Here is a 26396-nt window from a genome sequence, read left to right on the forward strand (position 1 = left end):
CACTCGTAGATCGTTAAGCGAAACCTTGGCGCTTGGAATACCGCACTAGTCTTTCAGGCTTCGAACCACCACTAGGTCGCCCAGGCACGCCTGTTGCGCTGGAATAGCCACGAGTGAAGTAGACGGCCCCCGAGCATGTCGCGTCTCCAGATCCGTGCCAATGCCATCTCACCTTTAAATTCAACGAGGAAATGGCGGGGTGGCGGACTTGGGCCTTACAGGCGCCGGAGAAGTCCGCGGGGCGCGGCCGTGTGAAGGTACACCAGATCGCTACGCGGGTGCCTACGAAGGGGCAAACGTGCTATCCAGGAGGAGGTTCAACACTAGGGACTGGAGGCCCAACCACATGCAAGCCTGATATAACGACACAATCGCCAGTCGACGCCGACGTTGCTTGGCGTAAGCACGCATAAAATGGGCCTACTCCGGAGTAAGGTGAATGCATTGGCACGCGCCTGTTGCGTCGAAGTCTGCGCAAACCAGATATCCTCCCACTGCACCCGCATTTGCCGCGGCCTGAACCGCTGCTGACCGCGCGTCCCGGTCTCGCATAGTGGGTAGTGAGAGCAGGGAACAGCTTATTATTCCCTCCACGTTTGTTCCCATGTTGATGGTGGGTTTTATGTAAAGAGGTCGATTCCGCTTTCATCGGACTCGGTAAAACACGAAAGTGAGATGTTCCTTCACTGGATCAGTTGAATGTTCATTCTGCACCGATATGAACTGCACATCGCTATCTATATTTCGTCGGTATGGCACTGTCAGACTTATCAACTTTACACACTGGATTGCACGCGCCGGAGCACTGCGTAAACCCCAATGAAACCACACGCGCTCGCAAACCATGCGAACGAAACCCAACGGGTTGCCAGCGAATCGTTTAGTGAACTCACGGTCCGCTGCAGCGAAAGAGCATGATTTGCGGGGCTGTCTTTTGGGTGCGCTTGGCGAGCAACAACCTGCTGGCGCGCCGCTTTCGCAAATGTGCGACCACTGCGTCCCTGCTCCGTGGAGTGAACGGCAGACGGTTCCGTTGCGATGAGCTCAGCTGGCGGCAACTTCCGGCGCTCATTAGCATCGTGACGCACTACTTCGCTTCCTTCTCTTAGACGGAAGCACCATCGAAATAGAGGGGGTTATAGGAAAGATATATCGCGCGTTCATACGGCTGTCTGCGCTTCAGCTCGTAGAGGAGTCGGTAAAGCGCCTGGCACCTCCCGACGCTCCCGTTGCAGCGACTGAGCACCCGGCTCGAATCGTGGCGCAGCCGCGTTTTTCTGGCGATGTCATTTCCGTGACGGATATGACGTCAGTCAGACCTTGGTGGATCCCGGAATAAAACACTTTCGTGTTAAAAAAATGGCCGCGTATCTGCTCCTCTCGTTGCAAATGTGGACGAAATACGATAGTCGACTGGCGCCCCTGCCAAGTAAATGTTCCCCTTCTGTTTCCCGCTCACCTCTCAAGTTGTTTTTTTCCCGTCTCGTTCCTCCCGAGATAACACGCTATAGAGGCACGCTCTAGTCAATTTAAGTTTACCGCGTTCCACTGTTTCAAATCAGGTGCCTCGATGCCAGTGCTCGATTGTCAGGTGCTCGATTGGCGCCTGTATGGTGTGTATGTTTCTACTTCTGCTTAGCGCCGCTATTATTATTTCCAATACTGCCGTACGACGGAGACGCGCGTAAATCGAGTCACCCCTTGCAACGTTTGTAGAACCACGTTGCACTGCTCCACGTGCATGCTAAGCAGAACCTTGTGGAATCCTGTGGAACCTTTCGTTACTGTTGCCGTTTGATTACTTAAATGCAGACAGGAGCTCGGGCAACAGCAGGCGACGGCTTTCTGCAGTTGATGTAGTATTTCATTCGCTATCACAGAAACCAAGCATCCATAATTTTTTTAATATTTAATAAAGTAACACTGCAAATATCACTCATGTATTGATTTTCTGCCTTATATTTGTGTAATGTTTTCTTCTTGTTCAACAATGTTGACAAGTATAAATGTTGCCACCGGACTTATATGTTTAGATTCGGCTGTGGCTATATAAGACATTTTGCGCAGCATCGGTTTCCCTTTGGCCGGCTGGCTGAATCGAGTGACATGCATGCATGCATGCATGCATGCATACATGCATACATACATACATACATACATACATACATACATACATACATACATACATACATTGAACCCTCTTAAGCTTCCTATGGCACGAAGACTGCCAGAACAGAGGCCCTCGCTATGCATGTAGCGAATCAGAATGGGAAATGAGGGGCTCGTTGAAAACAAGACAGAAATAAGAGTTGGCAGTCAAGAAAACCTCGGAAAGCAAAGAGGAGGATGTGGTAGGTCAATTAAACAGATAAAGAATTTTGAAAGAAAGTGGAGAAAAAAACTCTTATTTCTGCTTATTTTCAACGGGCCCCTCATTTCCCATTCTGATTCGCTACATACATGCATACATACACAAGAGAGTTTTTCTTCTCTTGTGTTCTCTACCATCTTCAAAGTTCTACTACTCCCTACATACATACATACATACATACATACATACATACATACATACATACATACATACATACATACATACATACATACATACATACATACATACATACATACATACATACATACAGACAGACAGACAGACAGACATACAGACAGACCAAAATTTTCTCGCTCGAGTTGCCCAAGAAAGACTATCGTCTCTTAAAAAAAGAAAACCCTTGATTTTCTGATGCCATTTTATGGTCAAGAAACGGCGAAAACCAGCGTCGGTTGAAGCGGGTAAGGCGGCGGCGTTAGGCCTCTCCGTACGGCAGCCGTCGCGGAAGTACGTGCATGCTGCGCAGCGCACGCTTACGTCGGCGCGCGAGGCTGTCGTTATTACGTGTTCATGTGGTCGTGCCTTAACACGCGCTCCCTTCTGTGGGCGGTGAGTGGGTTCATTTTGGGGAGAGCTGAGTACTTTGCAGCAAGGCGACCAGGCTGTACATCGCGGCACACCCTATCGAAGTGCCTGGAGGTCCGTTATTCGGGATCTGCTTCGTAGTTTGCAAATACAAGAAAGGGGAAAGGGGCTCTGTGCAACCTTGCAACCAGTGCACCTGTGCAGCCAGTCACCTTGCGCGCGCTGAAACTGGCAAAGCCAGGAGGCTACAGTGGAGCCTCGGAGGCTAACCGAGCCATCGCAAGGCTCCCGATCGACAAACGCTTTCGCTCAGTGGTGCAGCCACAGCCAGCCCTGTGCCGCCAGCTCCCCTTCTCGAACGGATGCCCCCGAATCCCGGTACTCACGGCCTCGTCATCGGTGCACCGGGCGGGTCCCTCCTTACGCAGCAGCAGACAGAAGCGCCAGCACGCACACTCCTATTTCGAACCCAGTCGGGCTCGAAATAATTTGTATTATCGCCGCTGCAACCTTTGTATAGTGAAGAAAAAAAGCGCGGGGCTGCTTTTGAGCCCTCACAACTGCTTGCCATCTGTTCTCGGCGAGAATGCGTCAACGATGAATCGCAAAGCGGGTTCACCGAGTCAGCAGCGGACGGACTCAGACGCCTTTGTTATTGCAACCGTCACGGCACATGCCGTTCGTCGAACAGCGAGCTCTTTTTACTGCTCTGCTCTGACATTTTTGCCGTCTGCTTCACATGTTGTACGTCTAACGCCGTACTGTTCCGCGGACGCCGATTCGCCATAGCGCCACGACGCCCCGGGGAATACAGGACGCGAGCTGACGGACAGTTATGGGAAGAAGAAGACCTTATTGCCACAAGGAACGCTCCCAGTATAGTCCACGGGGTCATCTCTGCGCGCTCAATCATTGTCCTTTGCACTTCAGCGCTGCAGTCGGCCAGCCTCCTTTCCCATAAAGTGGGGGTTGGAGTTGGAAAGGAGTTTGGGATTCCGTGTGCACGTCCAGAGGTTACGATAAATGCTGGGGTGGTCCCCACAGTTCGGACACTTAAGGGTTCCCAGTAATCGCTGGAATCGGAGCGTGAGGTGTAAGAGTGGCTAACGTGTTTGCCTCAATCTGCCTGAGTACAGCGGATACCCGGCGCATGAGTGTTTTGTGTGCTGTGGGAGCTTCTGTCTGTTTTGGGGGGCTGTCCGTACAAGAGGACGAGGCTTCGTTGTTACGTACTTTATCTGCGCTAGCGGCCGGCCAGCCTTGTAGCTTACAAAGACGGTAAATCCATGTTTCTCGCGCATCATCGCTACCGCAACAATACAGCACTAGCCACTGCAACCATTGAGAACATCCACTGCCACAGCCTTTAGTCCAGCTCCGAACCTGCACCCACACTCATAACCAGAGAAAGTTGGCTTTCCCGCAAGGAGTATTCGGTTTACAGACACCATCAGAGAGTGCACAAAAGCTTCAGTTTAAAATGGCGGTTTCTTTCCCGTCATGCAGTAATGAATTATACTATTTGTCACCATTTGTGAGGCCGGAATATGGAAAGCTACTAATGATATTGTGCCGTGCACGAGCTCAAAAAAAAAAATGGCACCGAACGTTTGCCCAAACTACGAGTACTGAAAAGATGCTCAAGCTGCTGCAGGTGGCAATGGCCGACGCATTTCTGAAGGCAAGAAGGTATTGGGTGAACAGCTTGGCTTTGTTAGTGCTCGGGGGGATGACCGGTGAGTCGGAGGCGTGCTTCGTCGTGGTGATAGGCATAAATGTGGCTGTTGAGAGCGAAGGACTGGGTTCTGAACAAGGCACCGACACCGGATCAGTACGCGTACACTGAAGCCAGTTTTGCTGACTGGTAAATGTTAGGTGCGTGTCGAGTGTACTCCTAGGGAGCGACTTTCGGCAAGTACTGGGAACCGAATGTTCGAGCGAAAGTCCTAAGTGGATGCCCCGCAGTGCGGGAAATCGTTGTAGCCATTGTCGCCTGGTTCAGAAAATGGCGGCCGCTGCAAGGAGTGCATTAATGTGAGGGTACACTAGCGTTGTTATGGGATACGGGTGGGCAGAGCAGCAGGAGCTGAGTGCGTCACCACCGCACTGCCGTCGCACGCAGCCCAAAAGTGTACAAGGCGTGCCACCACGTGGGTCTGATGACACGCGAGTAGACTAGAACTAGTAGGGGACTCGAATAGCCCCTCGTGAACACCTGGAATGACGGTTACAGGCTTTAAAGTCAAGGCTCACAAATAAGTGCGAGCAGTGAGCATCTCGCCAGCACGGCGGTGTAACAAGTCCACACGAGAAGTTCTAAACGCAAGTTTTTTTTTTTTGTTTTGTTTTTTTTCCTGCCGCGCCCTGCTGTTTGTGTCGTCGGGGGCGGGAACATGGCCGAGCCGCGAGCACTGCGGCCTTTTTTTTCCCGCCTCTTCTGCCATTGTACATGAGCGGAAATATTGTTCAACTTCAAGTACGAACACGCGCGCCGGCAACTTTCTTTTTTTCGCAAGCAGCGCGTGCACGTTGCATCAGCGACGCACACCTGACGGAAACGCGGCCACCAGGCCTCTGGAAAAGAACAGCTTTCTCGGCACCGCGCCACGCACGTACATAGGTATAGTCGCCCACCCGAACAGATGCCTCCACTACGCGCGCTCTCACAAAGCAAATGCCGGAAGCTCGTCGTGAGAGCGCTGACGCAGCATTTGAGTGTTCCCAACAACGCTAGCGATCGCGCACGCGTATATATGCTGTGCGCGCATCGGGGTGCCCAAAGGTGCCCACGCTGGGCCCATTCTACACGCACCAGTGCCGCAGCAATCCTCCAGTGTACCCCGACGAGTCACAAATCAAAATTTGCACTGTACGACAGGTACGACAGTACGACAGTACGACCACAACTTTAGCTTTTCTTGGAATACCTTATTCTTCACTCTCGTTTCCAGCCCTTCCCCTGTCTCTCCTTTAACTTCGTCTAAGCCGTGTAAAATGAGGTTGTTTCTACGGCTCCTATTTTCCTGCTCATCTACTTTTGGAGATAGCGAAGATAATTTTGTTGAAAATTAGATTCTGACATTTCTATTTCGCAGACTTGTTTCTCCGACATGTTGAACAGCAAGAGCTGCTGATCCATCCACTGTACCCTTTCGGTTAAGGTCGAAATCTTACTTTCGATTACGTTCTGGTTGCTGCGTATAGATTGTACAACTTTATTCATTTTGGCTTGACCAGCGAGGAGCCTTTCCGACATCTCCTTTTCCGTAGGACCAGGATTTCATTCAATAGAGCCACAAACTAAGAATTTCGTTGGTAAAGAACAAAGACAGCTAACTACACGTTTTATCATTGTGGGACAAGGCAACAGCACCAAAAAACGGTCATCGCTGCGGTCATTGCTCTAAATTTTGTGGCTAATATTGCAGCCTTGTCTTTCAGGATACTTGGTTCGGTTTTGTATATGGGAACACTCACTCATGTTTATAAGCAAAAGAAGCAAATGTTCCAGAGACATGTTGGTTTAAACCCCTTCATATGCGATCAATGTGTTCGTCATTTCAGGTTCAAGTGTAGCAGTGTCCATCCCATCCCGTGAGGGGTGAAGATGAGGAGACGCCTGGTGTGGCAGTTGGCAGTAGCACTTACGGATCCAACCTGAATAAAATCGTGAGGTTTGCAACCGTCATATGTGTTTCACATGGTTGTCGTCAGCTTCCTCTTACAGAAAACGCTCCAGCATGAACCAGTGACTGTGGAGCTGCCTGATTCACGCAGCTGGCTGTGGGGCGCTGTTATTCGACAGCAGGCAAAGGGCATTCAAAAGGTGGAAGGAGGAAAAAATTACACCATCTTCCCGCAGGGGAACCCTGAGTAGTATGCGAAGAAGCTACGGGGTCGACTGAAGTTCCCATTAGTTTTCAGTTCGTCGTTTCCGTTGACGTTCAGCTTCGCGTGCCTTCGTTGTATCAGTAGCTTCTTGACGTAGTTTGAATGAGTGAAGGACATAAGGCGCGTTCGTAGCGCATGCTCCCGTCTCGGTTTGTAGCGCAGTGGGAAGAGCGCCACGTACCTCCCGTTGCGGTCAGAGAGTCGTGGGATCAAAACCGGGCGCCGCCTAACTATTTCTTATAGATGCGAAGCATCTCTTGCTTGGGGGGATGTCCCGCGTCCGTGCCCCGTCCGCAGCGCTTCTGATGGTGATTGTGGGAGGATGCCCCTAGGGATTGGCCAACCAAAGAATCCATCACGAGATAGCTTTGCGTTCAACCACCGTAGTCATCTTCTCGTACGGAACCGCTGAAGAAGGAGAAGAAGACAAAGCTGCGAAGAGGAGGGCGTGTACGTTGCTCTCAGCCGCTGCACCAACGTCAACAACCTTTACTTCACCAACGCTGACGGAGACTACCAATTCTACCACAGAGACGACAACATCGACAAGAACATGATGGACGAGTTTCGGCACCTCGAGAACCACCGCCTACTTACCGTAACACAACAGTACTTGCGTGGCTTTGCCACCAAAGTGGACCCGGACGCGGAATTCCCTCTGGCGTTACTAAACACCACATCACTCAACATAACGGCAACACAATGGAACCACACGGAACCCCCATGATGCTTCGCATCCTCATCAGGGTTCCCCACGGGAAGATGGTGTAATTTTTTATAGTGGACTGCGCTGGCGTCAGCCCAAACGCTGACGGGGCTGAAGAGACGCGCATGCGCAGTAGAGTGCGGACGGCGGACAACGACAACGAGGGAGGGACACAGCCCCGAGCATGAGATGCTTCCCTCCGCAGGCATGCGTCATTTTGCTGAATAACACAAGCAGCACCTGTCGGGTACGCGCCGCAGCTTAGGCCTAACGTTTCACTTTGACATCTCGCGCAGAGTTTGTGGGACACACAGAGGATGGAAACAAAAGATGCTTGGAGGACGCAGAGAGTCGGTGGCCAGATTTAAATACAGGGACCACGCAAGAGACGTAAACAGTATATTTCCTTCGGGACATAGAATGTCTTTTGACTACACATACACATTTTTATAAGGCCACCGCGGCCGGGAGTCTAACCCGCGTCCTTGTTGGCGTCCTTGGGCTCAGCTAGCAGCGCCACCACGGCGGGTCCATTTTCAAGAGGCTCAAAATAGAAGCGTGTGCGTGTATTTATGAGTCTTTTTTACCGAGTAACGCCACTAATCCGCTCATATCTGCCACCTATATATTCTGTGTCACCTGTACGTCTCAGGCTGTTTAAAAAGCTTCCATCCATCTCCACAGAGTAGAATTAAAGGCCCACAATTTTTACGCTTTTGTTTTTACGCCCCTATTCTGACTACAGTAATGCTTATCCGCTTAAAAGCTTTTCTTTTTGTTTACAAAGTACTGTTGAAGAGCCGCAGCAGGAGAGGAAAAACAGCTTTTTACAAAGCACACGACAATCACAAATTTATTCTACATTCGCTAGGGAGAAATCAATCCAATAAACAAATTTGGGAATGACGCAATAAGTTCTCCCCGCGGATTAATTTTAGGGGCAAATATTTTCGTCCATCCTCAGCCAAGCGTATTCTACCAGCGAATGTACCCCAGACAAGCACCACAGTGCGAAAGTTATACTTCCCTCGATTTCGCTCACGCAGAAACAAACTCTTGGTGCGGGCTAAATAGTCTGACTTTCTAATAAAGTTTTCTACCACTACTACTTGGCGCGGCCTCCCGTATTTACCAGTTTACAACTCCCTTGCACAAAGGCTGATGCGCAGTAAATGAGGAGGAGCGCCGCAGGAACGTTAGGTCTGACGTCCCCTTTGAGGCGCAACGTCGTCAACCGGAACCCATGCTCTTCGGCGCACAGTGAGTATGAAGTTGCGCGGTATGAAATAGGAGTTGCGAAACTCCCCATAGGCCCCATGCATCAAAAAGTGGCCCTACGATTGGTCCACTTCTTTGGAGCTTGTTAAGTGGCGCCATCTTTTGGTGACAAAATAAACTATACAACTTGCTTCGCCGCTCGACGACCCGGGCGAAAAATGGTATTTGAGTGCTTACGTAAATTTGTTATGCCAAAGGAGCCCAAGGTGTTCAACTATGCGAGAGAAGAAACATTTAATGTAAGTGTTTTTTTTTTTACATTCAAAGCAAAAGTAGCAAAAAGAAATGCGACCATGGGGTCAACTGTCGCTTCCGCACTGTCGTCTGCTGCGCGTCCTCTTCGGTCTTCTGGCGGCAAAAAAATAAATAAGTCGCTTCGACGGCTTTATGCAAGCTGAAACTGATTATTTAGAGCCGTTTGATCGACTACTAGATTAGTTTTGGCATACAATGAGCTGTAGGCCAAACGATAACTGCGAATTTAGTACTTCAAGGTGGGATAAGCGCTACAGTAACAAGGACAAGTGAGTACACGGGACAAAGCGCTACTAGCAACTGAAGATTTTATTACTGCAAAACATACATATATACAAAGAATAAACGCCACAGTCATCACTTCAAATTTCACAATCTACCATCTGAAAAGATCAAGGCGCACCGACAACCAAACATTTTATAGATATTCACACCGCACGTGTGCTGACACGAAAGGCGCCACACACTTTATCAACCCTGATTTAAAAAGGCATACTCAGTGTCAGACAGCAGGACCGATGGTTGGCTGACACATACATTCCCTTCCTTCTTTATACGGAAAGCTTCTATTATTTCTCTTGTCAGCCGTGTTTTGTGTTTATCAACAATTATCGTGTCTCGCAGTTTTGGGTGGCATTTGCAGTCTTTGCAATGAACGGCTAAATGTGAATACGGTGACCCTTTTAACGAGCTCTGATGTTCGCGAAGGCGTACGTTCAGGCATCGGCCGGTCTGCCCTACGTATTTCTTTCCACACGTTAATGGAATACTGTATACTACGTCTTTTTTGCACTCCAAAAACTTTGTGCCGTGTTTCCTACCACAACCCTTCTTCCTTGTTGGTTTCTTTTCTGCCACCCTTTGCACCGCTGGGCAAATTTTCGCCAGTTTGTTTTTAGCTGAAAACACCACGCGCACCCCATATCTCGACGCTATCTTCTTTAGGCGATGAGACGTGCCATGAAGGTACGGAATCACCGCTATCTTCTCTTTGCTGGAATCCGCTTCTTTTTCCCTGCTCTGCGAGACACGATAATTGTTGATAAACACAAAACACGGCTGACAAGAGAAATAATAGAAGCTTTCCGTATAAAGAAGGAAGGGAATGTATGTGTCAGCCAACCATCGGTCCTGCTGTCTGACACTGAGTATGCCTTTTTAAATCAGGGTTGATAAAGTGTGTGGCGCCTTTCGTGTCAGCACACGTGCGGTGTGAATATCTATAAAATGTTTGGTTGTCGGTGCGCCTTGATCTTTTCAGATGGTAGATTGTGAAATTTGAAGTGATGACTGTGGCGTTTATTCTTTGTATATATGTATGTTTTGCAGTAATAAAATCTTCAGTTGCTAGTAGCGCTTTGCCCCGTGTACTCACTTGTCCTTGTTACTGTAGCGCTTATCCCACCTGGAACATGTACCAACACGCCCAGCTCGCAGTTCTTCTGAATTAGTACTTCAGTTCGGACCTATGTTGTGCGGGAGTGCCCGCACAAGCGCCAATTGGTCGAGGCAGATGCGCGGACGCAGAAGCAATCGCAACCTAAAAACCGGAGTTAAGATAGCAATGAATAACTTATGAAAGCATAAAAATAAAGAATTATGGACTTTAAAAAAAATGTGACGTTCAATTGTCAGTTTGAATAATTAGTTTTTTTGTTTGTTTTTTTATAGTGCATGCAGCGGCTACAGTGGCGCCACGGTACGCACGATCCAAAGCAGGGGGGGTCCACGTGCGGCCCGTTTTTTGAGGCGGAGTTTCGCAACTGCCTACATCGAAGAGCTCTGATCTTGCGGAGTCAACCGGCACCGGCAGCTCGAAGTGCGTTTAGTACAATGAGCATGTCTTCCGGTTGGTCTCGTTTGCCGAGCTAGGACCTCAAAGCGTGACCTTATGCCTAACGTGCTGTGTTTAGGCGCGACGTTCAGTTAAGGGCAAATCCTGACTGGATCTGTCGATACATTCATGTTTGTCTTCTTCCTACTGTAACCCTGATGTCTGATATGCACCACTCATCAACGTAGTCACCCCCCATCTGGTGTAGCAAGCCTTGTCCCTAGCAGGGCTGACCTCACCAGTTCACATTAAAGAGCATTCTCTCTCTCTCTCTCTTACTTGCTGCTCCCGCGTGAGTTCTCGGTGCGGGGCAGGAAGTTTCCGCCTTTCCTCTCGACAGTACCGCACTATCTTTTTGTAGATGACCATAGGTTGACACGAGGATGGCTTGGTGGGCTAGTTGGTGATGCATATAGGCCTCCTGCGCTGGAGTTTTGGCGACATGCAGCGCCCCTAGCGGCCGACGCCTCTGGGTAGTACAAAAGCAGACGACCCTCGCCGCCCTCCATGTGTTTTCAATTACAAGCCAGAGTGAAAGTTGGTTGTGGCGCTTTGTGGCCTGTTTAAATGACTGCATACTGTATGAAATAGGCCTTAAAGTACTTGTAGAGGCTAAATAAAATAATATCCGCTAAAAGAAGCCGATTTGTCGGCTTTCTTTTGAGCGAACTGTCGCGGTGGTCGCGGCGTGGGACAGTATCACCGGGTCGGGTGGTTTGACCGTTTGACGAGTTACAGTTTTTTCTTCTTGCGTGCGGTCGACAAAGGAAAGTTAACGAGTAGCATTAACACGGAACGCTGCTCATCTTACATCCTGAGGTAACTGCAAAAGGTTGCTCCATCGGGAGCATACAAGCGAACACAAGAATTGCGCAGCCGAGTGCACTGCTGGCCTGCACCGCCTTTGAAACGAGTGGAAATTTTGTTTCGTATATTCGCAAACTAAATTATTCGTGCGTAACGTTTTATGCCGCATGATTTACGAACGGCAGGGTACATGTATACTAGCGAGTAGGTGGGGCAATAGTGCCGAATAAACAAATTAAGGGCTATTAAAGGACGCAAAACGTGCACCAAATCACACGCCCGCTGCTTGCAGAGATGTGTACTTCTATAACACCACATAACACAGCATAACATAACACAGCCGCATACACTCCGCGGGGCCCCGAATATTTACATACGATCATCACTGACTGCGTTGGTTTTCTAGTGCAGGGGTCGTCGAATCTGAACGCCGACACGCCAGTGAATTGACTTCAAATGGAGTTAGACAGCGAGGCAAGAACAGAGAATTGGCGTCCTCCAATTGAATTGCCCCCCCCCCCCCATCTTCACACTTCGCCAGATTACTGTCAAATATTATTAGAAATTCGCTGATTTTTTTCTCTTTGCATTCAGAGCCCCCTCCTCCTCCTCCCCCGCTGCATGGAACTCGGCCGTTGCTGACCCTCATTCTAGGCTATTAATTAAGTGCGAACTGGGAATGTATGCTGCAAGAGCGTAATTAAAGGGATCCTGAAATGCCTTCCGCCGATGCATGGATGTACATGTAACCAAATAAAGCAATGTATTAGCAATCTCCTCCTGCAAGAATTTTGTTAAAGCGATGAGTATTAGCTGAGAAATCGTAAATCAAAAACCGCGAATTATCGTCGCGCCGTATTTCCTCCTCCTTTCAACTGTTTCTTCGCTGTTGGCCTCCCCTCCCATGATGCTCCGCTCCTCAGCGGTGACGTACTTCCGCTATTGCGCTCCCACAGACTGCCGTCTGCTACGGGCCAGCTCTTTCGGCTTTTTCATCTCTGTAGACACCATGGACACAGGCTGGAAAAGCGAACGAATGACCTGGCCGCATGTGTGCGGCCTGGCCTTGCCCTTTCGCGGTGTACGTAGGTGCAGTTGGTATCGGCGGCGAACTCGCAGCCGCGTGGGGAGAATCGTGCGCTCGTTCCCTTTGGTGCACCGCGCACTGTTTATCCAAAAAGCGCGGTCTCAGATGTGGCCCCGCTGGTGCCGGGTGTTATTTTGCGGTGGTTGTAATTCCTACTACCGGCGGCATGTGAAAAAAGACATTTTCAACCGACACAGAACCCGTGCACAAAACGCGCCGGATCGGATCGCTTTATCAGCGGCGATGAACGTGAAGGCGAAGAGCAAACCAACGCTGCACTCGATCAGCGAGAACCCGTGTTCTGACAAGCTGCACCCGTGTGTTGCATTCAACACTCACGGGAAAGCGTTTGTTTGCACTTGTTTGGATAGTCGTAAAATGTCCAAACACTCCGGCACTCCGCTAGCAGATCAGCCGGCGAGACATTTCGGAAAACATTTGACAGATGGCGCCGTATGCATTAGTGTGTCGCTACGCAAAACTGATGAGACGCTCTACTAAAACTCCCATCGCGGTGTCACGTAGCGGGACGCAAAAATTTAGCGTTTAGCGTATGCAAAGGCCACAAACGCTGTACTAAAACTCTATTAGCAGCAAAATAGCGTGCGTATGTGAAACCGCTTGCGTTTACAAAGCTGCACGCCGAGCGCGTACGTTTCAAACCTAGTGACATCGTTTAAATACACTGGCAAGCACAGTGTAACGTAGTTAGATATCAACCGTATGCTCAGGCGACAAGCAAGAGCTTGTTTCATGTGGGGCGGAGATTGCGCATAAAGGCCCCTTCGCACTTGCGACGAAAGCGAGTGAGAGCGGCAGGAATTCCGTCGCTTTGTCGCGCGACGATCGTTTTTGTCGAATGGTCGGGACAAATTTTGGTTGCGCGACAGAATTCCCGTCGCTTTCGCTCGCTTTCGTCGCAAGCGGGATTGGAAAGTTCTGCCGCTGCCGTCTGCTACGCAGCTCGGAGGTAACCGCGCGATCTGCTCGGGCCGGATGAACGCGCACACTCCCGCACGGCAGCGCCCCAAGCGGCAGACGGCCGCGTACATCGCTCCCGGCGCCCGCCTGGAGCCCGCCCTCGGCACACTAGCCAGTATATTTCAGGCACTATAATGGAGGAAAGATTTTTTGCTTCCGATGAACCTAGTTTGCCCCTGTGTTTTTAAATACGTGAAGTGGTTAGCACGTCGTCCTCACGCAGCTCTGTATCGTCGTAGCATCGCTGATTGTCCGAACGAAGCTTGCAGCTAAGCCAATGCAGCGACCGAAGCTGTGTGTGTGTGTGTGCATCGCCTCCTGTGTGTTGTGGACGCGTTCGTTTCGCGATGAAATGCGACATTGTACTTCTGCGGGTGGATAGTGCTTCCCATGGTCTGGATTATCTTTCTCGAACGACGTACCACTCAACCTCGCATGGGGTATGTGCAGTGTGCCTGGCTAAAAGCCTTCTCGCTTGCGCGCCAGAGTTGTGACTTGCTGCTCGTCCCCGCAAACCGGGTGTGAGGTGAGTGCCGAATTTACGACGGGCAGGAGGAGGCAACTCATCGTCTGTCAATCTCAGTTCAGACTTGCAACGCATGTTGTGACGTTGCGTTCGTTCGAAACGCATCTCTGGATTGTTTTGAAGTTGAATAAAATGTACGCGTCAAACCCGGGCATTCGGCTCAGGGCGTTCTCTGCGATTGCACCAAAGAAGTGCCACGGGACTTTCTTTATGGTACGTACTCACGTAATATAAAATCCACGTCGTGTTATGGCCGTGTTGCATTCAATACAAACGGTTAAGCGTTTGTTTACACTTGTTTCGTTTGTCGTAAAATGTCAAAGCACTCCGGCACTCCGCTGGCAGATCAGCCGGCGAGCCGACGCTGAGCAGACGACTCATCTCTTTGCCGGAAGTGCTTGAAAAAGCCGCCCAATAGCAGGATGTCTAGCTCATGACGAACATCTGGGAATCGATGATGTAGACATGTGAGGATGGCGGCGTCCAAAAACACGAAGGAAAGGGTGAGAAAAAAGCGACAAACTTTGCAACACAAGTGTGAGCTTTCCGCTGCGCGTAAAAGAGTAATACTTGGCACAGGTGACGTTGGCGACCCAATCTAGCGATTGCGCTAGTTCATTTAGTGTGCTCAAAATGCCTTTCAGGGCCCCTTTAAGTAAAGTGAGAGCAAACAAGAAAAGCGAGCGGCCTCTTAGTTCGCCCGACCACCTTGTTTTACCGCCACTAATTTCGGAATCGCAAAACAGATTTCACGCTTCCGGCAGTCGCGGCATTTTGTCACTGAGACACGCAACAAAACGGCAAGCTAACGCTGCACCATGTATTAGTAACGGCGACGCAAACGAGCACTGTTTAATGAAAGTGCACGCATAGGGTGCAGGTACGCAAAAGAGCGGCGCACCGCATCAGGCGAGCCTGGGATCCGCCAGTCTCGCTGGCTTTTTAAAGCGCCATCATCGCCGATTGCGTCACTCTTCTTTTTTGATCAACTGTTTTTGAGAAGTCTCTGTCACCTAGAGTATTAGTTTAAACTAGAAATTTCACTTAACATTTCACTTCGTACGACCATCGATCGGTGAACCTGCGAGTAGCAGACGCCGTCACTGTCCCCGCACTTTCGTCGGCGCTGTAAACGTGTTTAGCGCTGCAAAGCTTTTTCCCCTAATGCCAAGTTGGTCGCTGAAATAGATCTGACGCGACGGTGATGAGCTGGTGACCACGTCGCAAAATAATCGGGAGCGTCGAGCTCATTTTGCTTCTGTCAACACGGGATCCTATGGGACCCGCGCAGCTTTGTACTACCCGGAAGTACTGCCCGGAAGCCGCTCGCGCAGCGCCCCCTGGGCAGCGCAGGAGGCCTATTAGCAGGGTTACCAGCGCACGCAGACTGGGACACGGAAGGAAGAAACGACAGCAAGGCGCTGACTTCTGGCCTCCTCCTCAGCCGTAGCCCGGTATGTTAACGCTCGGGCCTTCCACCAAGGAGTGGGCTGGAACCCATACTAATTCAACTTGACTCTCCGTAGGCGCTTTGTCTCTCAGGATGCGAAGTGCGCATGTACGCAGCGGGGCGTAACGGGAATGTGTGCTGCTGCAGCGTGCGTTAAAGCTATAGGCAGACACTGCGTGGGCAATCAATCAAGTACTCACATTAGGAATGCCGACCACGGGAATTCTGTGCTCGTACTTAGAATCACGCATGCATGCCCTGTTACCAGTAGCGGTCCCAGACATTGGCTTTAGGGGGGAGGGAGGCGATTATTATTGTTTTTTTTTTTGGGGGGGGGGGGCGGGGGGAAGGGGGGGAAGGTTCCCTTTTTGCGCAAATTCTGCGGAGGAAATGATAAACATGCAGGCATGTGCGCGTATGCGGTGTAACCCGCTTGCGCACAAATCACGCGACACAGTGGTTTCTGGCGCCCGTTAGGCGGTGCAACGGCTTGCTCGAGCCCGCATTACTGACGGTCGCAACACGTTTGCGGCCTCGCACAAGTGGGATTTAACCTCGCGCCAGTGGAATGCTCAAAACCAAAAACAAAAAAAAAATTGGCCGCGTATCTGCTCCTTTCGTTGCAAATGTCGTCAAAAGACGATAGTCTTTGTAGACATTTGCCAAGGAAATGCCCCCCTTTGCTTTCCCGCTCACCTGTCATGCTGTTCCTGTACCGTCGCGCTCATTCCAAGGTAAACACACTAAAGGTTTGCGCAAGGCGATTTGAATTTACCGCGTTCCACTGCTACAGGCCGGGTTCTTCGATGCCAGCGCTGCAGTACGGCGGAGACGCGCGTGAATGGAGGCGGCCGACTAGAAGGTTATTTATAGAGCCGCGTGGCCGTGCTCCACGTGCGTTCCAAGCACAACGTGGAACCTACGTAGTGGAACCTTTCGTTGCTGTTGCCGCGTGATTTTTCATATGCCGCCAGGACGCGGCGGTTTTCTGCAGTAGATGTAGAATATCATTTGCTATCGAAAAACCAAGCATCCATGAATTTTTTAATAAAGGAACACTGTAAATATCCCTTGTGTACTAATTTCCTGTCTTATATTTGCGTAATGTCTTGTTCTTGTTCAACAAAGCTGACAAGTATGAACATATAAACCGGGCTTAGACGTTTACATGTGCCTGTAAGTACATAACACTATTGTGCAATATAAATTTTACTTTGGCCGGGTGGCTGAATCGAGTTACAGAGAGACAGACAGACAGACATACAGACAGACCAAAATTTCTGGGTTTAAGTAGCCCAAGACTCTTTAAAAATAAGAAGCTGAGGACCTTCCCCCCCCTCTTGGGACTGCCACTGCGTGTTACGCACACAGAGTAGCACACACCCGCAATGGGCACTGAGCTGGGGCGTGTACTACCTTGATCACAGTTAGGGTGAACACGGGAGCGCGTGTCATTCCGTGCGCGGGAGCCGCCTGTCGGCGTCTCGGGTAACTTCGCACGCGCATCACATAGCCTCGTTGCAAACGAACTGCGCACGCGTGCGAAGTTACCCGGAACGCCGACAAGCGGCTCCCGCGCACGGAATGACACGCGCTCCCGTGTTCCCCCTGTGATCAATATAGTACGTGCACCCTTTGTCAAAAATTTCTAGGCCCGTCCTAATCCTTATGAAGCACAAATAATTCAGATCATAAGCTTGACATCCAAATGTGACCAGATTATTTTGGGACAGTAAGAAAAAAAATTAGAAGCCGTTCCACTCAATGTAAAAGCTGTCGGATAATGCAGAGCAGTGATTCGCCATAGTGGCCTGTACCGCCGTTATCCGCTTACTGCTACCACCCCATGCAATTCAAATTTCCCGCCTTCGCATTGCTCGCGCGCCCCCGCCTGAAACTGCGCCAGCGGGAGTTCTGTTCTCTTTGTTCTTTTCTCCCCGCACGTGCCGGCGTTGCACTGCCATCGTAATTGGGCCCATCTCCCCGCGAGGGGGACTCGAGTAAATGCGTCGCATAGGGGGTGGGTGTATTGCGTTAACGTTTAATGTTTGGGGAGTTGGTGGTAGTGAATGCGTTCTATCAGCAGCTTCTTGACGTAGTTTGAATGAGTCAAGGATATAAGGCTCGTTCATAGCCTCCCATTCTGTGTCGGCTTTGTGGCGCAGTGGGTAGAGCACCGTGTACATTGCGTTCCGCCCGCAGGGTGGAGGGATCGAAACCAGGCGCCGGATAGTATTTTTTTTTATATAGTGTAGGGGGAGGGGTGCGGACTACGACTACGGACGTCACCGCGGGTGACATCGTGAGTTACTGAAATGCTCTGCATTTAAAAGCGTTTTCTCTAGCTTTCCGAGACAAAAAGTTTCAGCCTCGCTGGGGATGTATGCATTGAATTTTTTGCGGCCTGCGCACTCCCGGCTTAATGGCCAAGAAGATTTTGACAAAGACGGTACGTTTGACGAGTAGATACGTATGCTGGTTCCGAATAAGTTGTCAGAGCAGCCAGACTGACCCTGAAGACTTGGCACGAAACGGTGTCGCTAAAAGGATTGAGCGACGATCATTTCAAATCGCGCGCGTTTGGCGTATGCCTAATCATTTCGTGGAATCCTTCTAACGGGAATATTCATGCGCATGAGATTAACAGGTTGCATTGTATTCCAATCCACTAGATAGTTCTGATTTCTATTTTACCATGTCGCATCCGCCTGTGGGTGCAGTGATTTTTCTAACGCCTACAATGTGTGCCTCAAAAAAAGAAAAAACCGTTGCCGGTGACCGCTTGGCCTGTCCATCCCTTTTTCCGCTTTTGTGCCGCGTTCTTCAAGGCGTGCGGCAATAAAAATCCTCGAGCGACGAGAGTATCATGGCGCGCTCCATGACAATACAGTACACCGTTTAGTGAATCGACCAGCCTTTAAAAACGGTTGTGAGGAGAAACGCTAGCGGATGTCTGGTTGATCGGGAAAATGTTGCAAACTAACGTACGGACGCAAACAGAGTGCCTGAATGTTTCGCGTGTAAATGAATTGCCCCCCCCCCCTCCCCTTCTCCCGAGAAGGGCCATTAAAACCGCAAAAAAATCGCGGACAAGCCGCGAGGAAATGAGGCGACCCTACAGCGCGCCAATGAATGCATCGTTACCGCTCCGACCGCCGGAGTCTGACAGCCGCCAGTAATGCTTTTGAATGGAGATTGCGAGGCGTACCGGGGGAAAAAACTTCAAAACTGCGCGCAATATAGATGGATCTTTTTCCCCTCTGGCGGTTTTTTTTTAAGCGGGGGTAATTCAATCTGCCTGGGCTGTATGCCTACACGTATACTCGCAAACATGGAGGAATCACAGGTGGCCGGGTATGGGGTGGCGTACATGGAATGAACAAGGGTGCGATGGGGATTGTATTGTATTGTATTGTATTGTATTGTATTGTATTGTATTATATTGTATTGTATTGTATTCTTCGGAGTTTGTATTCTTTTGTATTCTTCGGAGTTTGTATTCTTCGGAGGCGGGTGGTTCTTGTCTGGATAACTCGGGATGTGGAGCTGGGAGTAATCTTCTGCTTGGGTGATAGTGGGCCAGAATATCTACATATTTTACGAGAGGTTCTGTCTTGGGAGGAGCAGGCGATGTTTGTCCCTCGTAGATGATGGCCCGGTGTACGTGCGCGCGGGCAGCGGCATGGGCCGCCGCATTACCGGCGAGGGATGTGTGTCCGAGTACCTGATAATTACTGACTCGGGTAGCTGACCCTTGATTTCGAGGATGCGCAGGGGTGTTTTGGAGATGCGTCTCCGTAGGTAACTGCGACATGCTGCTTGCAAATCCGTAAGCATCCTCACTAGTCGTTGCGTCTAGGGCGATTCCGTCCGTGTTGTACGGGCGGTGAGGCAGGTCATTTCTTGACCTATTGAAATGGTTATGCATGCCGCATGGGCGGGCCGCTGAAGACAGGGGGCGCGTCATCGTACCTTGTAGTCTGGTTTTGACCGTACATCGTCATGACCCTAGCTCGTACGATTCGGCGAGCTTGATTGTAAATTGGGTGCATGTGGCGTGGTAGTTGCGTTACCCTGATGATCTGACTAATTAGCCGGGGAATCGTAACCTTTTGGTCTTGCGTTGGCGGCGTTGTACAATGAAATCTTCTTAGGGATTTCTCCGCCATGTCCCCAGTCAGCAACTTCGCAGTGACTTTTCAAGAAAGTCATTATAAAATAAAATCCGGCCGCACATCCACCTATGCTGGCGGCCGCATAAATTAAAATTATTTTAATTTCACGAAGCCGTGCTCCGTTTGCTTGTTGTTGCACGTGTACAATTGTACACTTCATACACCCGACTATACTAGTGGGCATGGCAGCAGCAAAATCGGCAGCATGTCCAGCAACCCTGTCTGCTTCGTTCTACAGGTTCTGCTTTCGACACGGCTCGTGGTATCAGCGATCCATCCTGGGGTGGCTTGTTCGAACCACTTCGGCGTGCCAGACGGGACCGTATCTACAAACACCGGCGGTTTCAAATTTCCAGATTCTTCACGACACTGTTGGGCAGCGCCTGCGCCGACATGGACGACCACTTCGGTGACATCCCATCACGTGACTGAGCAAGGCCCTATAAAGGACGTTCGAACACCGGGAATCGTCAGTGGGCATGGCAGCAGCAAAACCGGCAGCATGTCCAGCAACCCTTTTTGCTTCGTTCTACAGGTTAGTTGCTATCGGCATACAAAGTGTTACCGGAGTGGTAACCGTTTTCTGATTCTGCTGCCATGCCCCCTTGGTGCTAAGTGCATATGTATTTTTGTTGCAAAGCTTTTGTTGCTGGGAGGTGATGTTGAGCTTAATCTGGGGCCCGACCACAGCCAGACTTCCAATGACATGACAGACATGTATACCCTGTTGAAAGCACTCGGCGCGAAGATTGATAAAAACCATGCCGAAGTATTGTCGCAGCTGTCTGATGTGAAGGCGATTCAGCTGAGTCTCGAGAAACAAAAGACAGACGTTAATACAAGGCTGTTAGCTGTTGAAGATAAATTAGCAGGAATTGAAGGCCAAAGTGACCTTGACTTAACCCGCGCAGTGTCTGACGCTGTACGCACTGAAACGGCTTCCCTCGCTCGTCGTCTTGATGAGTTTGAAGAAAGATCCCGGCGCGAGAACTTGCTATTCCATAGACTTCCTGATTACCTGAATGAGACATGGGAGGATTCTGAGAAAAAGGTACGAGAGCTGTTGCAATCCACTTGAAAACTGCAGCTTTCTGATGAGGCTATTTCACGAGCGCATCGGCTGGGGAAATTTTCTGCTGATAATTGCCGTCATTTAATTGTAAGATTTTCGAGCTTTAAAACTAAAGAAGCCATTTTATCTGCCCGAAAAGAGCTTAAAAAGGGTGATGTTAGCGTAAGCGAAGACTTCTGCGTTGCCACACGTGCATCGTGGAGATAGCTCATCGAGTTCGGAAAGGCCAGTGGCGAGCAGTACTCCGTTAGGTACAACAAATTGTTCATTAATAAAAAATGCTACGTGTACGTTCCTTAGGCCGACTGCGTCTCCGAAATTGATTCCCAGAACGACACCCCTGCTCAGGATAGTGAAACTAGTGTTTCCGCATCAAAAGGCGTGCCTTCCGCATAACTTGCCCAAATCGCCTCCTAAATTCTACGGCTGATGTTAATTTTCTTTTTGCTAATATTCGCAGCGTTATGAGTAAGCGGGATGACCTGTCATCATTTGTCGACACTTGCGGTGCTGATATTATAGTCCTTACTGAAACCTGGTTGTCAGCCAAAATTCCAAACAACGAAGTGTTTAACACCGAAAAGCATTTCAATTTGTTTCGAGCTGACCATTGTGAAAGATCAGGAGGAGGCGTACTAATCGCGGTTGCTGACAGCATTTCGTCTTTTCAAGTACCCTTACAAACGCGCCTTGAATTTGTTTGCGTGTGCAGGCGCATTAGCTACCGCGACTTCGTACTATGCGCATGCTATCGGCCCCCCACTGCTTCTTTGACAATTTGCGCTGGCCTTCACGATGCACTAAACAGTGTTATCCTTCGTTTCCCATATGCTCCTATAATTCTGCTAGGCGACTTCAATTTTCCTAAACTTACGTGGCCCGTTTCTGATCTTGCAACTCCTGGTTTAACTAATTAAGCGGTGAGTTTTATTAATTTATGCGCAGATTTTGGTCTCGCCCAAATTATAAATGAACCTACAAGGATTTCCGACACAAGCGCTAACACACTACACCTTATTCTAACTACGTGTCCCGATCTTATTCATTCCTTATTATTTTTGCCTGGCTTAAGCGATCACCTATTGATCAACTTTTCCCTCAAAGGCGTAATTACTCTTCCTCCGACAAAATCTAAATATATTCGAGACTACAGTAAGGCTGATTTTTCATCCATTAACCATGAACTTGCAAGTTTTTTGGACAGTTACATGCCTAACTTTTTTAAACGGTCTGTTGAAAGCAACTGGTCACTTTTAAAGTCTAAAATAGAGTACCTTGTAAATACGTATATACCGCTGCGCGTAATTGCCTGTAAGCATCGATCCCCGTGGTTCAACGTATCGTTGAAACGCTTATCTAACAAAAAAAAAGCGGTTGTTTCGTAAAGCCAAAAGAAATGATAGCTTTTATTGTTGGTCCGCGTATCGAGCGTGCTCAGCCATTTATAAAAATGCGCTTAAGGATGCCAAACGTGTTTTTTTTTTTTTTTCATGATACACTCCCTACGCTCCTTGTTGACAATCCTAAGAAATTTTGGAACATTGTTGGTAACAAACCAGTGAATACTGTTTCATTAACCGATTGTGTGGTGCCGCAATCCCACCGTCTGAGTGTTGTGTTGTGTTAAACTCGGTATTTTCAAAGTCATTTTCGCACTCCCCTGTTGTTGAAATGCCACATTTTCTTCATGCTGATTGTCCTGCTATGGATGCTGTACTCCTCGATTTGGATGGTGTGGTGACATTGATTACAGACTTAAAAATGTCGTCGCCATCAGGTGTAGACGGCATCAACGCAAAGTTTTTAAAAAATACAGAGATGTACTCCGCTGTGATATTATGCAATCTATTTCATCAATGCTATATTACGGGCTTTTCACCTAACGATTGGAAGATCGGTAAAATTGTGCCATTATTTAAATCTGGTGATTAATTTCCCCCCTTAATTACAGGCCGATATCAATAACGAGTGTTTCTTGTAAGATTTTTGAGCATATAATATATTCTAATTTGGTTAAATTTCTGGAAGATAACTCATCTTTCACCCCTAAGCAACATGGATTCCGTAAAAAAATTTCTCGTGAGACTCAACTTATTTGTTTCATACATGACATTGCCAATGCTGTTGATAACGGACATTGCATTGATAGTATTTTTATTGATTTCTCTAAGGCTTTTGATTTAGTTAATCACCAATTACTATGCATGAAGTTGAGCAAACTAAATGTTGATCCAAACATTCTTTCTTTGATTGAAAATTTTTTATCTAATAGAACTCAGTTTGTATCTGCCAATGAATTTGATTCACCGCACTCTCTAGTGACATCAGGGGTACCACAGGGTTCCGTGCTGGGTCCTTTGCTTTTCTTGATTTATGTTAATGACTTGTCTTCAGTAGTCACTTCAAGCATTAGGTTGTTCGCGGATGATTGCGTTATTTACAGAACTATCACTGCAGATTCTGACACTTCCATACTTCAGAGTGACCTCCATAACATTACTGCATGGTGTAACACATGAAAAATGCGTCTAAATACTAACAAATGCAAAACAATTAGATTTTAACGTAAGCCTGATACCTCCAATATTTACGTATACTATATCCAGGGCTCTCAACTAGAACTTGTTGCTTCGTACAAATATTTAGGAATTCATATCACCAACAACCTTTCTTGGCATCTTCATGTAAATTTCATTGTTAATAATGCGAACCGTATGCTTGGGTACTTGCGACGTAATTTCTCTATGGCGCCTTCTCAGCTTAAACTGCTGTTACATAAAACTTTAATTCGACCTAAACTTGAGTACGCGTGTTCGTTGTGGGATCCCAATTATTATCTCATTAACACGTTGGAAATGGTTCAAAATCGTAGTGCACGCTTCATCCTTTCTAACTATGCTCGGACATCTAGTCAAACGAACAAACTTTAAACAAACTTTAAACTTTCGCAACCTAGCCCTACGCAGAAAAATTGCCCGTTTGTCAGCCTTTCATAAAATTTATTTTTCAAACGCGTACCTCAAAACTGAACTTCGTTCTGCGCCGTCATATGTATCATCCCGTATTGACCATCGCCATAAGGTATACATTCCCCACTGCAACACTAACTTATTTTTTGCCTCTTTCATTCCCAAAACTGCTAACTAATGGAATCCCCTGCCCCCTGCAATAGCTAGTATAACCGATGTATCTTCATTTAAGATTGCCATCGAGAATTACTTTTGTTCCTTGTAATTACATTTATGCTATTGACTCTGTTGTGTATGCTATTTGCATTTTTTTTGTCCCCTACTGTTTTTGTTGTGGTTGTTCCCAATGATTAGTTTCACTCTTGTTTTTTTCTGGTGATAATGCCAGTGACCACTCCCTTCTGTAAGGGGTACATTTCACTAGCGCAAAAGACGGACCACACGAGTAAGAAAAACACAGGACGAACTCCCTTCTGTAACGCCCTCTCGGCTTTGAAGGTATTGAAATAAATAAATAAGTAAATAAATAAATACTCCACAGACAGTTGTGAATTCTTCCTAAAGAATTGACAAATTGCGGGAGTGCAGCACGCGGCATCGCTGGCTCACTTGAGCAGTGGCAGGGTCGGATGACCAGCTCACACCCGCATCAAAAACATCTCCTCAACAGGTCCAGACAGGCCGCCCAGACCCAAGGCTGCTCAAAGAGGCACTCAACATGGTGGTCAACCAAACAAATTGTACTGCTACAGCAAATTTCTATTCCTGCTCCTCCTAAGTTTCAGTAATTTCATTAATTCATTCTTCATTTCATTAAACCAATATTCTCCATTTACACTGTTGTAACAATTGAATGTGTTAAGGCTCGATCAACTGAGCATTTTTGTGCCGACCCAGCGCGCCCCACGGTTGGTCTACTCGGCACAGAATGTTTACGCATTGATATATGCTAGAATCGCACTAGAAGTCGTCATCCGCGCCGCTAGTGAAAGCGGTCATCCAAAATGCGCTGCGATTGTACGACTAGACAGTTTATCCGAAACGACCTTGGCTGGGCGAATTCTGCGAACCGGCCGCCACAGGCGCGGCCCACCTCAATGGCCATGCCCTGCTAGCGAAATGCGCACCCGCCCTCCCACTTTGCTCGCACTTTACCGGCTTACCCGCCACACCAAAGTGCCAGCTCAGTAGAGGATACCCCGTTAACGACACACATCTATGTATATATGCTGACATTTACCACATCTACCAAAAGTCCTCGATCGCCTATACCTTCCGGCAGCAATGTCTGCCACAAGGCGGAAAACACGCTCACAAGACGCTCGCCATTTGCACTGGCAGTTTTTCGGTGCCAATCCGGATAATGAACACACAGATTGGCGATGTGTACGCGCCACCTCGTCGCTCACATTTCTCGCCCCCAACCTTCTTCCCCTCATGTCTATAGTACTCGTGGTCCAGCTGGGCCGCTTCCACCTCCCGAGAATGGCCCCGGTTGGCTGCCCACATTGGAGCACTCTGTGCCCCCCACCAAGACTACCACCGTCGGAGGACGTGTAACACCCCTTCCCTCCGAAGACGCACAACAACGTCGCAGTTCGGGCTGGAATTCATAAATAAAGTTTGCGCTCTCTCTCTCTCTCTCTCTCTCTCTCTCTCTCTCTCTCTCTCTCTCTCTCTCTCTCTCTCTCTCTCTCTCTCTCTCTCTCTCTCTCTCTCTCTCTCTCTCTCTCTCTCTCTCTCACACACACACACACACACACACAGCACGACATCGACCAGCACTTACCCGCCCTGCTTAGCCCAGGATACACCAGGTGCACAGAATTAACAAAATAACACACAAAAGCTGTGCTTGAAGCAATGTGTGTTGGCGGCGATAGCAACGCATCATCACCCATGGAGGCAAAGAAGTCTTCAAGGCCGACATGATGCCGCGATTATCGTTGCCATGACGGCGGGCTCAACGAAGCCAAAGGCTCCTCGAAAATAAACCAGACTTCGTTTCCCCATAAAAAAAAAAATCGGTCCTCCGCCAGTTTCCCCGCAGGCTGTGTTCACGTTCACATGCTGCGTCCCCTCTAAGCGAAAGGCGCGTCAAGAGTAGAATAAGCGCGGCAAAAATTGTCACTTGAATACATTCTTTTGCAAGCGAAATGTATTCAAGTAATAACCAACTCGCCAAAGTTTCCGCCTTGACTAAAAGTTGTCCTGGTATATATAGCCAGCAATATCGAAGACTTTTTCAGCCACCACGACTTACAAGTACTAGTCACCACTACGCTAAACGAACTTTTTCGGGAAAACTGGAGCAGTGCACTGCATGCGCATCACACACACGACTGACTCCCATCTCTATCATTTCTCGCAGTCGCACCACACTAGAAAACCCGCAGAGCTCCCGAAGAAGGTACTCGACGTCCTCTCTCAGGGCTGCATCAGGCGTTC

General features: G+C 48.8%; 1 protein-coding gene across 4 annotated transcripts in view; it reads right to left on the reverse strand.

Annotated features, from left to right (window-relative positions):
* Nucleotides 1–26396, reverse strand: part of LOC144168692 (glycoprotein-N-acetylgalactosamine 3-beta-galactosyltransferase 1-like) — a 129289-nt gene that overhangs the window by 68763 nt on the left and 34130 nt on the right. Inside the window, exon 1 of one of the 4 annotated variants that reach the window (XM_077697628.1) lies at nucleotides 3304–3445. The exons of 2 other annotated variants lie outside the window; for them this stretch is intronic. In XM_077697628.1, coding sequence (XP_077553754.1) covers nucleotides 3304–3314 — 11 coding nt within the window. In that variant the 5' untranslated portion in view covers nucleotides 3315–3445. Of the gene's footprint in view, nucleotides 1–3303; nucleotides 3446–26396 lie in introns of those variants that run through there. One more of the 4 variants, XM_077697630.1, reaches the window with a different exon arrangement.

The sequence above is a fragment of the Haemaphysalis longicornis genome, unplaced genomic scaffold (genome assembly GCF_048455015.1).
Source record: "Haemaphysalis longicornis isolate Haplotype H1 unplaced genomic scaffold, Haemaphysalis longicornis Haplotype H1 scaffold_2, whole genome shotgun sequence".
NCBI classification, from domain to species: Eukaryota; Metazoa; Arthropoda; class Arachnida; order Ixodida; family Ixodidae; genus Haemaphysalis; species Haemaphysalis longicornis.